This window comes from Sebastes umbrosus, chromosome 15, assembly GCF_015220745.1.
Source record: "Sebastes umbrosus isolate fSebUmb1 chromosome 15, fSebUmb1.pri, whole genome shotgun sequence".
Taxonomy (NCBI): domain Eukaryota; kingdom Metazoa; phylum Chordata; class Actinopteri; order Perciformes; family Sebastidae; genus Sebastes; species Sebastes umbrosus.
This window is the reverse complement of record NC_051283.1, coordinates 3,877,335-3,893,354: the sequence shown is the minus strand read 5'-3', so window position 1 is coordinate 3,893,354 and position 16,020 is coordinate 3,877,335. Positions and strand designations below refer to the sequence as shown.

The window sequence follows — 16,020 nt, the reverse complement described above, 5'->3', positions numbered from 1 at the left end:
AGATTGATTGACGGATGGATGTCATGATATTATTGGTTGGGACTGGTTGGTACTACCTTAAGTAAGTGCAAGTCATATTTTGTTTTACAAGAGGAAAAGATGATTTAAATTTTGACATAAAATTACGAACAAATAGTTTTTAGTTTTTTTTGCATATATTGTTAAATAGGTGCACAATATGACCGGGGATGTCATTTAAAAGGGTTAATGAAAATAATCATAAATTAAAACAATCCCAAGCTTACAAATACAGTCGCGTTCACTTTATAGGTGAGTGACATTTTTAATTAAATTAATTGCACTCTTGGGTAGCTCTGTGGTCACCCTGACACGTTGCATACCAATCATTGGCAACCACTAATTTCATATAAATATAGCCTTTGCCTTTAGACAAAGGCTTCAAAATGAAAGACGCTCCATAATTACCAGAGATTTCAAGGCCTCCTGCCAACAAAACAAGACAGTGGCGGTGGTTATTAAAACCTGCTCGGCATCAACAACAACAATATCTACAAATGGAATGAGTCAGCAGAAATTCAATGGTTGTGCAAAACACAGAAACAGGTTCACAGACATTGTGTCCAAAACAATCCCTCAAAATATATTTGATTCCCTTCATTATAATATAAGTGTAAGGCTTAGGATCAGCTATGTGCTATGTGTAGTGTAGAGGTTTGGGATTATTGTCAGTTTTTCAATGTAAAAACCCATTTCTCAAAATTGCAAATCTCATCTTTTCCAGATTCAGTCCACTAGAACCGGTGAAAGTGTTCCTCTGTGCGACCATGTGGCATGAAACCTACGACGAGATGATGAAGACAATTATTTCAATATTCCGGTAAGTTTCACAGAGGTTGTCTATGAGAAATCAATCTCATGGGAAAATGTATAAATAGCATGACATTTCCGAGTGTCATGATTTAAGGCTTTCACAATGCCATTTATACGCCATAGGGTTAATGTTGTAAAGCGGCTTTCCGCGTATAATTTAATGCCATAAAACGGTTTGAGAAAAACATCATGGTCGGGCTTAAAATAAGTAAGTAAACTAAGTAAAATACGTATGTAAACAATGTAACATAAGTTCAGAAAACAAGTCACATACGCCACTAATGTAACTTAAAAATTACTCAACAACACTTTTGGACTAAGCTCCCAAGAAGTGCGCCGAGCTTTGAATCAAAATTTACATATAGTGGCCAAACGGTGGTACTACAACTTCCATGTCCGTGATGTGATGCCATTGGATCCAAAAAGACTTTATCCCATAGACTTACATTGGGAAAGAGACATCTGTAAATCAGCAGATCAACTTAAATCATTAGGTCCTAAAAATGTAGTGAAAGCCAAATCCAGAGTTATTTCCCTCCCTCTGTTCATGTGAATGAGACCAGTGGCCGAGCAGTTGGGAGGCAAGGTTAAAGGAAACACTACTCTATGGGCCCCATGGATGCGCAAGATCGCCAGAAGATTGCCAGAAGATCCGGGTACTCGGCAGTCGAGCCATTTTGGCTTCATGCGCCACTGAGCAACTTTCATAGGAATGAACGGGAGCCCGCCTCCAACGCTGCATCCAGTTCTCTTCATATCCGTGTTTGGGACTCAAACACCAGTCTCCTGGTTGAAAGTCCTATGTTTGTTAGATTCAAAATCCTGAAAATTCATGGCAAACACCTTGAGGAATTTTAGCAAAAATGTTTCTGATGCAGCTGGAACAACCACCAATTTTATTGTGGTAGAATTCCCTTTTGATTTTTTTCAATCTCAATTTAACATCATCACAGTAACTTTATGTGATTCTTTCAACTCCCCAGACTGGACAAGTACAGGCCACAGAAGGAAACAAGTGATGTGAACATGGAAGCCCATATCTACTTCGACGACGCCTTCAGAGATGTTCCCGGTAGTCGGGGGCGCCACGTCAACGAATACGCAGAGATGCTTGTGGAAATTGTCAAAGAAGTTTACAGGTAAAAAACTGTGAAACTCAAGCTTGATTTATAGAAAAATAAAGGAACGAGATGTCATAGTTCGATTGCCAAGTTGAGCTTAAGTATCTTTTCATGCTCTGTCATCAGTATCTTCGTGAACTACAAAGAAGGCATCTTCACGAAGCGGCAGCAGGTCCCTGATCAGAAGATCGTAACGACGCCGTACGGAGGGCGTCTGGTAGTCATCATGCCTTGTGGAAACAGTATGGTGGTTCACTTCAAGGACAAGACACTCATCCGCCACAAGAAGAGATGGTCTCAGGTGAGAAAAAATGATGCAGAAGAGTTTGAAACAAGTTCGCGTTTCCATTACTGCCAGTCAGATTTAGTAGTAATGTAATGTTTTAGCAGACAGGGTTGCTAAAAGATGTGTCTCTGTCAGAGTGTGTTTGCTGAATAGAATTTGATATTTTACAGGTCATGTACTTGTACTATCTCCTGGGATGGAAAGTCGCGACCAAGTATTTCAAAAGGTGGGGGAAAGGAGATGACGAATTTGAGCTGAAAAAACAGTTTGAGGTGAGATGAGAGAAAACGCATGCATGCGCACACATATGTGACACATTAAGCAGCGCATATTCCAATATTTGTAGCTAAATGTAACACAGAGCAAAATTGTGTCTGTTCCTCCAGAAAGAGAAGCACAACACCTACATCCTGGCTTTAGATGGAGACACAGACTTCCAGCCGGCTGCTGTGATGCTGCTCATCGATCGTCTGAAATTGTATCCGCTCGTCGGGGCAGCGTGCGGCAGGGTTCACCCCACTGGATCAGGTTGGTCAAAAACTAGAAATGGACAGGGACAGGAGGACAACTGGACAAAATGAGACTGATTGATGATTATCAATAAAGCCAAGACCAGTACCAGACCAATCAGCAAACATTTAGCGAAATTGGCAACAGAGGACCAAAAATATATTCAAAAGTGTATTTCAGGAAAGCTGTCATGCATTCTGTTTCCAGATTGAAACTCAGAAGGAGCAACTATGGCAACCCTGTCTCCCATAAAATGGCCTTCCCATACAACTAAACTGCATAACCAAAATGCATTTTGAGGGGAAAAGTATTTTCTCCCGGATTACGGTCGCAGTTTTAAATAGTTTAAAACAGTTTTAAACATGTGGTTAATGTAAATTTAAACAAAACACAACAAAAATGCATCAAAAGTTCTGGGTTAGGTTTTGTAAAAAAAACACCGGTCTCCTGAGGGAAAGTCCTGGGTTTGTTGCACCCATCCACCACCCTTCTCACCCAACAGTAGTGAACTTTCTCGCTTGTTATACCCATTATTAAACACATTGTGTAGAAAGTTGCCTCGAGACAATCAACAGTTTGTTTTGGTTTATGACAGTTTCAGATTGTTGCAGATTGATGTAGTAACAGTTGTGTATTTCCTGGCAGGTCCCATAGTGTGGTACCAGAAGTTTGAATACGCGGTGGGCCACTGGCTTCACAAGACGGCAGAGCACGTGTTCGGCTGCGTGCTTTGCAGCCCGGGCTGCTTCAGCCTGTTCAGAGCGTCGGCGCTGATGGACGACAACGTGATGAAAAGATACACCATCAAGAGCTCAAAGGCTCAACACTACATCCAGTACGACCAAGGTAGCTCATCATAGAACTGACCAAAACCAGAGTTTACCTGATAAAAACTGCAGTAATATCGATTTACAAGGCAAACCATAAATAAAAGTTAAGGAAGATTTGATGCTGACAATCTGTAATGTTCCCTGCAGGTGAGGACCGCTGGTTGTGTACTCTGCTGTTGAAGCAGGGATGGAGAGTGGAGTACAACGCGGCCTCTGACGCCTACACCAATGCCCCGGAGGAGTTTAAAGAGTTTTACAACCAGGTGATTACAGGAGCTACTCAAAACCATGTGTAGCCTATAATTGAGATTTGTTGACCCCATGCTGTGCTAACTCAGCGCGTGCTACTGTAAATGTATTGCTCCTCAGGAGAACTGACTGTTCAGGACATGTTGCCTACACGTGAAAGATGTCATCGTTCATTCATGCAACACTCTTTGGATAAACCTGTCCACTACCAAATTACATTCCCATACAACTAAACTGCATTCTCAATTAGGTCAGGGCGTGTTACTGTAAATGTATAGCTCATCAGGAGAATTGACTGTTCAGGACATGTTGCCTACACGTGAAAGATGTCATCGTTCATTCATGCAACACTCTTTGGATAAACCTGTCTACTACCAAAATACATTCCCATACAACTAAACTGCATTCTCAATTAGGTCAGGGCGTGCTACTGTAAATGTATAGCTCCTCAGGAGAACTGACTGTTCAGGACATGTTGCCTACACGTGAAAGATGTCATCGTTCATTCATGCAACACTCTTTGGATAAACCTGTCTACTACCAAAATACATTCCCATACAACTAAACTGCATTCTCAATTAGGTCAGGGCGTGCTACTGTAAATGTATAGCTCCTCAGGAGAACTGACTGTTCAGGACATGTTGCCTACACGTGAAAGATGTCATCGTTCATTCATGCAACACTCTTTGGATAAACCTGTCTACTACCAAAATACATTCCCATACAACTAAACTGCATTCTCAATTAGGTCAGGGCGTGCTACTGTAAATGTATAGCTCCTCAGGAGAACTGACTGTTCAGGACATGTTGCCTACACGTGAAAGATGTCATCGTTCATTCATGCAACACTCTTTGGATAAACCTGTCTACTACCAAAATACATTCCCATACAACTAAACTGCATTCTCAATTAGGTCAGGGCGTGCTACTGTAAATGTATAGCTCCTCAGGAGAACTGACTGTTCAGGACATGTTGCCTACACGTGAAAGATGTCATCGTTCATTCATGCAACACTCTTTGGATAAACCTGTCTACTACCAAAATACATTCCCATACAACTAAACTGCATTCTCAATTAGGTCAGGGCGTGCTACTGTAAATGTATAGCTCCTCAGGAGAACTGACTGTTCAGGACATGTTGCCTACACGTGAAAGATGTCATCGTTCATTCATGCAACACTCTTTGGATAAACCTGTCTACTACCAAATTATATTCCCATACAACTAAACTGCAATTACTTTTCAAGGGAAATGTATTTTCTCCAGGATTACGGTCACAGTTTTAAACACGTGGTTAACGTTGTAAATTGAAACAAAACAAAACAAAAACAAATGCAACAAAACTACTTGGTTAGGTTTAGTAAAAAACATCAGGGTTTGGCTTAAAATGACTATATATATGGCGTTATAAAGGTATGGACGTAAATTAAAATAAGTGAACGTTGACTTTTAGTTTCACGCGTAACAAGAAGAGCGGTTTCTTTAGTGAAAGTCCGGTGTTTGTTGACCTCCATCCCAACCTCCTCCCTATGCAGACTTTCTTGGACCATCCAGTGGGCAACCTCCAGGTCTGAAAAGTGACGCCAATGTGGAAGTGCCTTAAAAAACTTGCATTCTTTCTAATAGCCAGCAGGCTCAGTAAACATTGTAAACATGAGTTTATGGACTCAATCACTAGTTTCAAGTCTTCTTCAATACAGCATGATGTTCATTTAGTAAATTATGGTCCGATTTAGAGTCAGATAGACTATAAAGCAGGATAGGATTTAGGGCGTGGCTCCCTTGTGATTGACAGGTTGCTACCACGGCGTTATCCGGTCTGGGAGTTGTCCTTGTTTTCGTGGTAGAACTTTAACCCTTTCACAGTGTGTTTTCAGTTCATGAAAGTTAATTTTAACCTTTTTGGTTGCTTAAAAATGTCTTATTCAGCGTTCGGTTGTACTTAGCTCCACCCTTTCGTGTCAATTCTGGTTGCAAAAAACCCCAAGATGGCGAAGGCCAAAAGCCAAGATGGCGATGGCCAAAATGCCGAACTCAAATGGCAGCCCACAAACCAATGAGTGACGCCATGGTGACTATGTCTACTTGTTATATACAGTCCATCAAAGACTATCATTACGAACGTATTTGTGACACGTCAGAAACAAACCATGACGAAATACGTTTCCCTTGAAACACAATTCACAATGCAGTTTCGTTGTATGGGAGCGTAAGGGCTGCTTTGGACCAGAAGCTCTGATCTGCACATGTTGCCTGACATGTGAAAGATGTTTTTATAATACATGTCTGCACATGTTGCAGACATGTGAAAGTCTTATGCAATCATCTCGTGCAATACCCTTTGGACCAGATCCATTGCCTAACGAGTTCTGGTTCCTGAGAATAACTTAGCTCTATTGTATACAGTCATAATCACTAAGGAAATAACTACCAGGTACTATGAAAGAGGTTAATTATCTTAGCAAGAAATTTTTAATATAGTCTTGATAATTAAGCATTTGTGAAATAAGATGTAGGTCAATCTGAAATTAATTACAAGTCATTACTTTGAAAATATGTTCTTCTTTGTCTCCTCCAACAAAACACTGCTTTTTAAATGTGCGTCCATTTCACATGGCATTAAGTGTCATGTGTTTGCTGTCAGTTCATGTGAAAATGGCAGTAATATGGAGATATATAGCCAACTTAGATACATTTTGTAGAAGAGAAAGAGCAAGGTTAGATCAGAAACTTAATTTTGCTCAACCATAAACACGCTGGATCTTCAACTGAATCTACAGCAAGCTGCAAAAACTCAATAAATAATCTGACAATGTGGCCATGATGTCTATCGTTTTACAGTATAATTCATGCTAACTTGACATTTTCAGCGTCGACGATGGGGACCGTCCACCATGGCCAACATTGTGGACTTGCTGGGCTCTGCCACCCTAATTTCCAAGAGGAATCCGTCCATGTCCAAAGCCTACATGCTCTACCAGCTCTTGAACTTGTCCGCGGCCATCCTGGCACCTTCCACCGTCATCCTTATGATTACAGGTCAGGCTTGCTTTTGGGATAAGTTTGTTATATTTCTACAAAATAAAAAAAGCTTAGCAGGACCACGCTGTCACTTTCATTGCTGATTAAAGGCTGATGAATGAGCATGTGGTTTAGTAATTAAGTCATTGGTTTCTTACTTACTACATAGTTGTGAAACCAGTTCTTTTGTTTTCTTCCTGTCAATGATTCAGGTAGTTTGACTGTGCTGCTTGAAATACACCCGAGCGCTGCTCTGTTCCTGGCTATGATACCTCCTGCTGTCTTCCTCGGCGTCAGCTTTAAGCTCAAGGCAGACACTCAGATTTACATTGCATCAATCATGAGCGTCATGTATGGCTTCCACATGATGATTACAGCGATTACCATAATAGGTACATAAACATGACAATCAACTAAGCCTGTTCAATATTAAAAAGGTTTTCTGGCTTCTCATCTTCCATCTGTTTCTCCTCCATCAGGCAACATGGTGAAGGACCAAACCATCCTGACTCCCAGCAGCATCTTCCTCATTTTCCTTGCCGTCTTTTACATCATTACTGCAATTATGCATCCTCAAGAGATGGGCCTGGTGGGCTTTGGCTTTATTTACATCGTCTCCATCCCCAGCGCCTATTTGCTGCTCACTATTTACTCCATGGTCAACATGAACAACGTGTCCTGGGGCACTAGGGAGACAGCCCCTACTGCCGGGGCTGCCACGCTGGCAGCCGCCAATCCACAATCCAAAGCCCAGAAAGGTAGATAGTAGTTGAAACCATAGAAAGAGTGAAAGAGTTAAAGTTGTAAGACTTAAACACGGACGTAATCACAACGTAACCACGTCCTAAAGCATTCCCTGCTTTATGGTCTATTTGATTCTAGTTGGGACCATAATTTACTGAATGAACATTATGCTGTATTGAAGAAGACTTGAAACTAGCGATTGAGACCATAAACTCAAAGCCCGGTCGCACTAAACAGCACATTATTGACACAGTAATTCGCAAGTCATTTCTGATGAAATAACAACGGGGACTACCCATTATTCCGAAAGACCATTGCTCCGAAAATACAAATACAAATACCCGTCTCGTTGCCTTGAAAGCCTTCGTTGATTGGATTGGTTGGTTAGGTTTAGGCATGAGCAGCAAGATTAGTTTTAGGGTAAGAATATCAGGGTAAGCCGACCAGAGGCAGAGTAGAGTGGGTCATGCCTTCGCCATGGTAGGAAGAAAGACTATTGGACTATTATTTTTGTAATAGTGGGCCATCAGAACAATGGCATGGCACCACAAGAACACTGTTCTTGCTTTTGGTGTGTCATTTGTATGCCATGTAGTCTGTATTGACTGCAATTTAAACACGTTCACGTAAATATGCTACACTCAGAGCTAGTGATGTAGAATAAAAAGTGAGAGACACTGCTTATGGTGGGTGGTAGGGGAGGTGGATGGGTCTAACAAACACAGGATTTTTAACCAGGAGACTGGTTGTATAAACCTAACAAAGTGGTTTTGTTGCCTAAACCTAACTGCAGCTGTTACAGTAGTTTTGCTGCTGGTGTAAAAATGACATGGAAAAAAGGCTAAAATGCATTCTTGCATCTTTGTAATGTTGTGCTATTTATATGCCTTCCCATGAGATCGGGTTGGTTGAGCCATACTGGACCGATTATTGAGGATCCGGCAACTTTTTTAATTTTTACGTAAACTTCCATACATCCAATACAATGAATCATGTCATCAAATTTATTCACCCCGATTTTAGCAATAACATAAAAATAGAGTCTACGGAGAGAGTTCCAAAATGCCAAAAAATGACCACGCAGTTGCAGTGTCAATCCTAAAGGTCTTCACTAAGGCCATTTGACGAAAACATTGGACCCCTTCTTATTTCCTTATTTAAACTAGTACTCACACTATTAATCAGTTACACAATGCTGCTCCATTGTATGTTTGAGTTGAGCTGAAACTGTTTATTACTCTTGCAGCCAAAAGCCCCTACGCATGGTTCTCCTCGCGGGCCAAATGCTGTAGAAAACTCTGTCGGAGAGGCGGTGCAGAAGAGCTCATACCCAGACAGGACAGCCAGATTGAGGAGGACTCAGAGTCTGAACCTCAACCCCAAAACACTATTGTGGAGGATGTGAGGATTCCTGAGGAGCAGAGGTAAGATCTGATGGTGGAACATTGATTTGAGGGTTGAATGGATGGTTATTTGTTTGCAAAATTAAAACATATTGTATGGTAAAAGACATACTCTAATAGAGCATCAAAGAATATCAATCAAGCAAACAAAAATGCCAAAAGCAACGTAAAAGAGGGAACTTTAAATAAAAAAGAAAAGAAAATGATAAAAAAAGAAGAAATGATCAATAATTGAATTAAATTAATTACTTAATTAGATAATTTGCAGTGCAAAATATTTATTTGAGAATTAACATTAACATCAAATATATTGTTGGCTAATATATTATCAGTTATTTGTACTAGTTTGTTTCCAACTGTTATTTCTTATTTTGTTTCAGGCCAGAGGAGCCCGCTTTCACCTGCCCTAACCAGAGTAAGTCCTTATATGAGGAAATTTAGCCAAAAATAAGCTCAACATCAGTTGCAAAATTGATGACTCACATGAGTTCATGTTGTGTAATATTTTCCTGTCTTGCTCTTTTCTGCAGGTTGGGTCTCACAACTGCAGAATTTGTCTGACGACATGTGTCTGGAGGAGGATACGCTTGACGAGGTTTGAATTTCTTTTTTCATCACTGGACGTAATTCTCTACTTGTCCTGTGTCTCTTTATTACCACTGCTAAACGTCATGCGTGATCACGTATATCTGTCCCTTTGAGTGTGATGGAAATTTGTCATAGACTTCAGCCATATTGCACTCGTGCAAAAGTAAGACACCTTTAAATTTCAGGCCAAATTTAATGTATTTAATATAGTGATGTTTAATCCAGTGCTGGGAACAGGCCAAATGCTGCATAATCTTATATAATGATTATGTCAAATGAAAATATAATATAATTAGGTATATTTCTTTCCCCAAAAGTGTAAAGTTTTGTTAACATTTGTGCAGTTATTGTCCTTATTTTATGTGTTTTAATATGCAATGATAATCAATCAAACTGCCTCATAATTGGTGATTTTTTGGCTTACACCTTTAAATATTATGGAAGCCCTAAATGGACACATTTTGAATGGATTCAAATATTTTTTAATGTTATCTTGAGAAAACAAGCTTTGTAATCTCGACATAATTCATTTGTGATCTCAAGATAATGGCATCAAAAATAATGTTTGAATCGTGTCCATTTAGGGCTTCCGTAAAATGGGTATACAATACAATAATTTTTTTCCAACCCTACTCAGACTTTTAAGCAGCATGATAAACACGTGAAGTATAACATTTTATTGAAATGTCTCTGCAGGAGGAGGAGCAGTTCTTCAGAGAGCTGATGGCCAAATACCTGGAGCCTCTTCCCGAGAACAAAAAGAAACAGGAAAAAATGGCTGATAAACTCAAGGAGTTGAGAAACAAGGTAACTTGAGTGTGACATGTTGGTGAAACGCTACGATCACACTGTTTGTGCATGATGCATTTTCATGTTACAATTTAAAATAATAATCAAATTAATCCTATTTTTTATTTTTTTTTTTTTTACAGATTACCTTCATCTTCTTCATTCTCAACGCCTTCTGGCTCTTGGCAACCTTCACTCTCCAGCTTGTCCAGTCGACCATCTTCATCCAGGTGCCAAAAGTTGACCTCAACCTGGAGTTCACCGGAGACTACATCTTCATCGATCCTGTGGGATTCATGTTCATCCTGTCCTTCGCTTTCCTGGTTATAATCCAGTTCACCGCCATGCTGTACCACAGGTAACCAATCACCTGCTGTCAGCTCACACCAAAGGAGGAACTTTGGTGTTTGATGTTCATGATGTGGACGAATCAGTTATTCCTTTTCTAACTTTCTTGTTCTGTTGTTTTCTTTTCAGAATATACACTCTGATCCATTATGTGGCCTACCTGGATACGGAGCGCGTGTCCGAAAAACAACAACAACAACAACAACAACAACAACAGACACTCAAAGAGGTACATACAACTGCTATATTGTTACTACTATTATTTCTACTACTACCACAGTTACTAGCGCTTCTACTGCTATCATTACTAGTGCTGGTACTACTACTTATTTTATGAAGGGTGGACATCAACGACAGCATCCCACTCAAGATCAACCCAATATAATGGGAAGGTGAATAAATAGCACGACATTTCCGCGTGTCACGATAACTTATTTTATGACACGTTTCCACCAAGCAGTCCAGTTCAGTTCAGTTCGTTACACATTGGAACTGTTATTACGTGTCTCCATTTGCAAAAGTTAGTGATGGTACCAATTGAAGCTTGCAAAGCTACACTGCTACACCGACACATTATGTACACTACGCCTTACAATATACAAGGTGCAGATCCTCTGTTTGGTTGCCAAGTGTTGCATTGAAGATGTTGACATGGCAGTTTCACGCATTGTCGCCACGGCGATCTGCTAAGAATCACGCCTATACCCTGAGGGGGCACTATCTGCAGTGGAAAACACGGCATGGTGAAAAGGACCGTACCAAATGGGAGTCGAGTCGAGCAGACCCGTACCACACAGGGGAAACACTGCCTTATACGCCACAGGCTTAAAGTTGTGAAACGTTTTTTTCATGCGGTTCTGTTTAGGCAACAAAACCACTTAGTTAGGTTTCGGTTGGGCTTAAAATAACTGAGTAATATACATAGATAAACAACGTAACATAAGTACGGAAAACACGTCACAAACGCCACTAACGTAACTAACATTAACATTTTCGGACACAAACACCGATCTCATGGTTGACAGTCCTGTGTTTGTTGGACCCACCCACCGTAAGCAGTCTTTCTGCCTTTTTTACTCTACATCACTAGCTCTGAGCGTGATGTGCTTCCATTGTAATCTGTACAGACTATATGGTGTACTCATGACATGCCAAAAGCAACAAAGGCTTTGTTATTGTGCGCTAAATAACTTCCAATTATCGTGTCATTCATACGCCACTTGGTGAGACCGGGCTGCTCAACACCCAGCAGCCTTCTGTTATTTAAACATATAAAGTAATGACCAAAAGATTTGACACATATTTGACAACATTCTCAACAGTAGATGAAACAGCAGCAACGAGGGTACTTGAAGTTCATTTACACGCCTCACTACTGCTTATTATATATCTATGATTCAAATTATACATACAAGCTCTCAGGTTTCAATGTTCTGAACACGCTGTACAACCTCCCCCTCTATTTTCCACAGTGACACACTTATCACGTCAAGTTATCGTTTGCAGATTTTTGTCAAGCTTTTGTTGGGCCAATTAGTGTCACAGAAAAAGAATCAGATCAACCAGAAAAGTAGCAAACACTAAATTCAAGGTAACAGCGTTGTTCCCCACCCTTCTGAAAGCCGATACCACACTCACACTGGAAAAATTCTAGGCGAGGTCAGTTGGTAGTAGGTGTGGTAGCGTTGGTGTAAACTCATTATCTGAATTCCCTGCAGATCAAATATGACAAAGGCGACGACATGGAGGAAGAAGAGGACAGCGATGAAGACGATTACAGCGATGACTTTATGTATCCAAGTTCTCTCAACAGAAGCTTCGGCGACGGAACTATGGTGTAAACAATGATGAACGGCGACCCAGCCGAAACCTGTTTTTTAGCACTTTGAAACGACCCCTTACTGTATGAACTGTATGTACGGTATGATCTGTATGTACGGTATGAACTGTATGTATGGTATGTAATGTGTGTAATGTATGTATCTTACTGACCTCTTTTAGTGAAGTTTATGATATTCATAAAACCATTTTAGTGACACAAAGTGCTCTTAAAACTGATGACATAGACTCCACTGAAACTGTAAAATAGGCACAACACAACTCCAGTTTTTGTGTGTGCGTGGGTGAATGATATCAGCTGAGGGGTTAATGATTTGAATATAAAAAGTAGATCAAATGTAGATGAATAAAAGGAGAATTTTTTTAAATATAAACTTTCAGAGAGCAGAAGGAAAACGAGTGTTTGACACATAAAGTCAAACACTGAACCTGAACGAGCCGTATCGGTAACACAGCGTATTACTGTCACTTGAAGGATCTGATCTGTTTTACTTGAATATCTTTTACTGTGATGCTTCTGCATTAATATTTAACTGTCGATTCAACACAAGATTGAACTACAAGATATGAAGGTCGACATGGACGAGGAGAAGAGAAAGAAACTGAAGACGTTTTTTATTATTAACTTGACTTTGTGCCTATTTTCAGCTTTAATCACTTTAATCTTGATTTTTGTAATTTACTGTTATTGTGAGTTTATTATACGGGTACCTTTAAAAAAAAAAAAAATGTATATAAATATATAAAGAAGGAAAATTGTGCTGGTCAGTGAGATGAACAGCAAACAAATGTTTTAACTCTGCTTCAATTAAGTGTTATTTAGAGGACTGTCCCTGTTTCTCATTAAAGCACTTTATGATGAACATCTCTGGTCTAATTTGGTCTTTAATATTTAGAAAATCCCTTTAGTGGTGTATTTTAAATTTTGACATGAACATTAAGCTGTAATTGCATTACTCTAAAAATTTAAATATAATATATAATCTAAATAAAAAACCAAATAGTTAATGTTCATTAATGGAGACAAAATAAATAATCCTTTTTTGATATTTAATGTGTGTTTCCATTTGCCCAAAAAATAAATAAATACATTTCTACGAATATCAATGTAGTCTGGTGCTACTGTAAATATTAGAAAAATAAGCACCAACCCTGTCTGGTAACTTGGCAAGTTTTGTTGTGTGTTGACACCTTTGCACAATTAAAACAAATTTCCTACAACGACATGAAAAGCTTTTATTTTCATATTACAGTTTCTCTATAATCTTATTTACAAAGTCATTTAATTACGTGTTACAGAAATTTACAACAATAAAGTAGAACTGAGCTAATTATTCCTCATTGTAGTGGAATTTAAATCAAAGTTTAACTTCATAACATTCAACATTAAACTGCTGCTACAGTACACAGCAGAACAGAAATACCATAAAACATGAAGAGCATAGAGAGACAAAGTCCCGCCCCTTCTGGTGGACCACCATGGGACCTTATTTAGAAAAAATATGAACGGAAGTCAAATCATTTTTTGATCCCGTTTGAATTGCACACATGATTGTCGATTTAAAACACAATTTTACAAGTCAAGAAGGTCACAGTTTGTTGTAAAACTGTTGAAGTATCAGACTGTGAAAATACTTAATTAGAAAGAGTACACACCCAAAAGCGGCGAAGTGACGTCCTTCACTCTGGACCTATTATTGTGTGTTTCGTACTGGGATTTACTCACACCAGCAACGGGTCTGATAGTTCTTTCTCTTCCCGGCAGACCCAGGCTGTGTCCGAAATCATTCACTCATTCACTACTCCCTACTCACTATCCAGGGAGTTCGAAGTAGAGGAATAAAGAGAACTGTATAATGAGCTCAACAGCAAAATGAATAAAAAAAAACACTTTTTGACACTACTCGAAGTCATTTTATCTGTGCCGTTAATTACGCCATTGCGGTCGCATAATTAAAATGTGCCAGATCAACGTCGGCTGGTAGACCATCCTTTCTAAATAACGTCATGTAATTGTAGTTAGTTGCCTCTTAACAAAATGCTCTGAGTGAATTTAAGTTCCCCCTGGCAAGCATTGATGCAGCGTATATCACTATAGCTTTTATTGTGAAAGGTAAGAACGGAAGGAGTAAAGCGGTGATGAGCTGCCGTTGTTAATGTGGGGGCAATAAGCATATTTTCTAGTACTTTTTGGCTGTTTGTGTTGTGATGCTGCTCTGCTCACATTAAATACATTATTTGTATGGATTTGTCTCAATTGTGCTGCTCTCTTTCCTCTTGTCCATCTGCCACTTTTTCTTTCAGCACAATGCATTATGATATACAGTATAGTGCTCAGACTAGGGGGACCATATTTTCAAACCCCCAAACCAGGACACTTAAGTGTACCACACGTTCATGCGCGCACGGGCCCGCGGCAATATGCACGCACCATAGGCGTTTTCATCAGGATGGCTAACTTGGCACACCTGTGGCACATTCGAGCACGGAGTGGGATCAAAAAGAAGGTTTTATTATAGGGCGGTGCACAAGAGGCTATGACATCATGACTTAACACATTCACTTCCTTCCCCCCACTTTAATCACAAAGCCATCCCCGTCATGATGCACTGACAGTTTGGGAGTCCTGTAAAGAGTTTCCCTCAGAGGAAACTTATTGTTGTCTGGGCCTATGTACATTATTTTTCAACTTGTTTTGTCTTAGGCTATTATAATTAAAATTGTGGAGCTCAGACCGACATTTTGTCCAGGATGGAGACACCGTCCGGGTGATAGAATGAAGGGAACAGACGGTCAGGAGGGAGTTATAAGCGGAGCGAAATGCCGGTTGATGCGCAGAAGGAACTGTGTAGAATAATTAATCAAAACAACACGTTTCATGTGCACATAAGCACGGAGGGTTCTGTGGATCAAAACTACACTAAATGTAACCAGCGGATATCTGTTGTGTCCGTACGCGCACGCAACATCACTCTCTATAGAGACTGCAACGGTGCGCTGTGCTGACTCTCTCATGCGCACAAATTAATTATTGAGTGGAACATGATAAACGTCTATATAAGTATAATATTATTATTTTAATTGTGGTGAAAACCGGGACAATTTGTTAGTGACGGTTGAAAGCCGGGACATTTGAGTGTTTTACAGGTATGTGTCGGAACTAGGGACACATCAGCTAGAAACCGGGACAGTCCCGGATAAACCGGGACGTCTGGTCACCGTAGCTCAGACAGCACTACAAAATGGGGAACTCACTATAGTCCACTATATAGTGAGTGAGTGATTTCGGACACAGACCAGGAGACGCTGGATAAATCACATCAGGTAAGATAACGTTACATCTGTGTGTGGAACATAGCTAAGTTAGCTAGCTAGCTAGTGTTGGTGGCGTATATTGTGCGAGACAAGAGATGTAGTTCACTGAGTGGTTTCACACAAAACTAAATGAGAGACCTTCACT

At 39.9% G+C, this 16,020-nt stretch overlaps 1 protein-coding gene across 1 annotated transcript; it reads left to right on the top strand.

Moving 5' to 3' along the window:
* The first annotated feature begins 785 nt into the window (after positions 1-785).
* On the top strand, positions 786-13,425 carry LOC119503515 (chitin synthase chs-2-like). The gene is made up of 17 exons (XM_037795344.1): positions 786-838; positions 1,815-1,970; positions 2,079-2,253; positions 2,409-2,510; positions 2,625-2,766; positions 3,394-3,594; positions 3,726-3,841; positions 6,699-6,867; positions 7,062-7,241; positions 7,329-7,607; positions 8,840-9,017; positions 9,377-9,411; positions 9,527-9,591; positions 10,281-10,391; positions 10,517-10,731; positions 10,851-10,950; positions 12,440-13,425. Exons 1-17 carry the CDS (start codon positions 786-788, stop codon positions 12,560-12,562), a joined length of 2,400 nt encoding a protein of 799 aa, XP_037651272.1. The 3' UTR covers positions 12,563-13,425.
* The last annotated feature ends 2,595 nt before the right edge of the window (positions 13,426-16,020 follow it).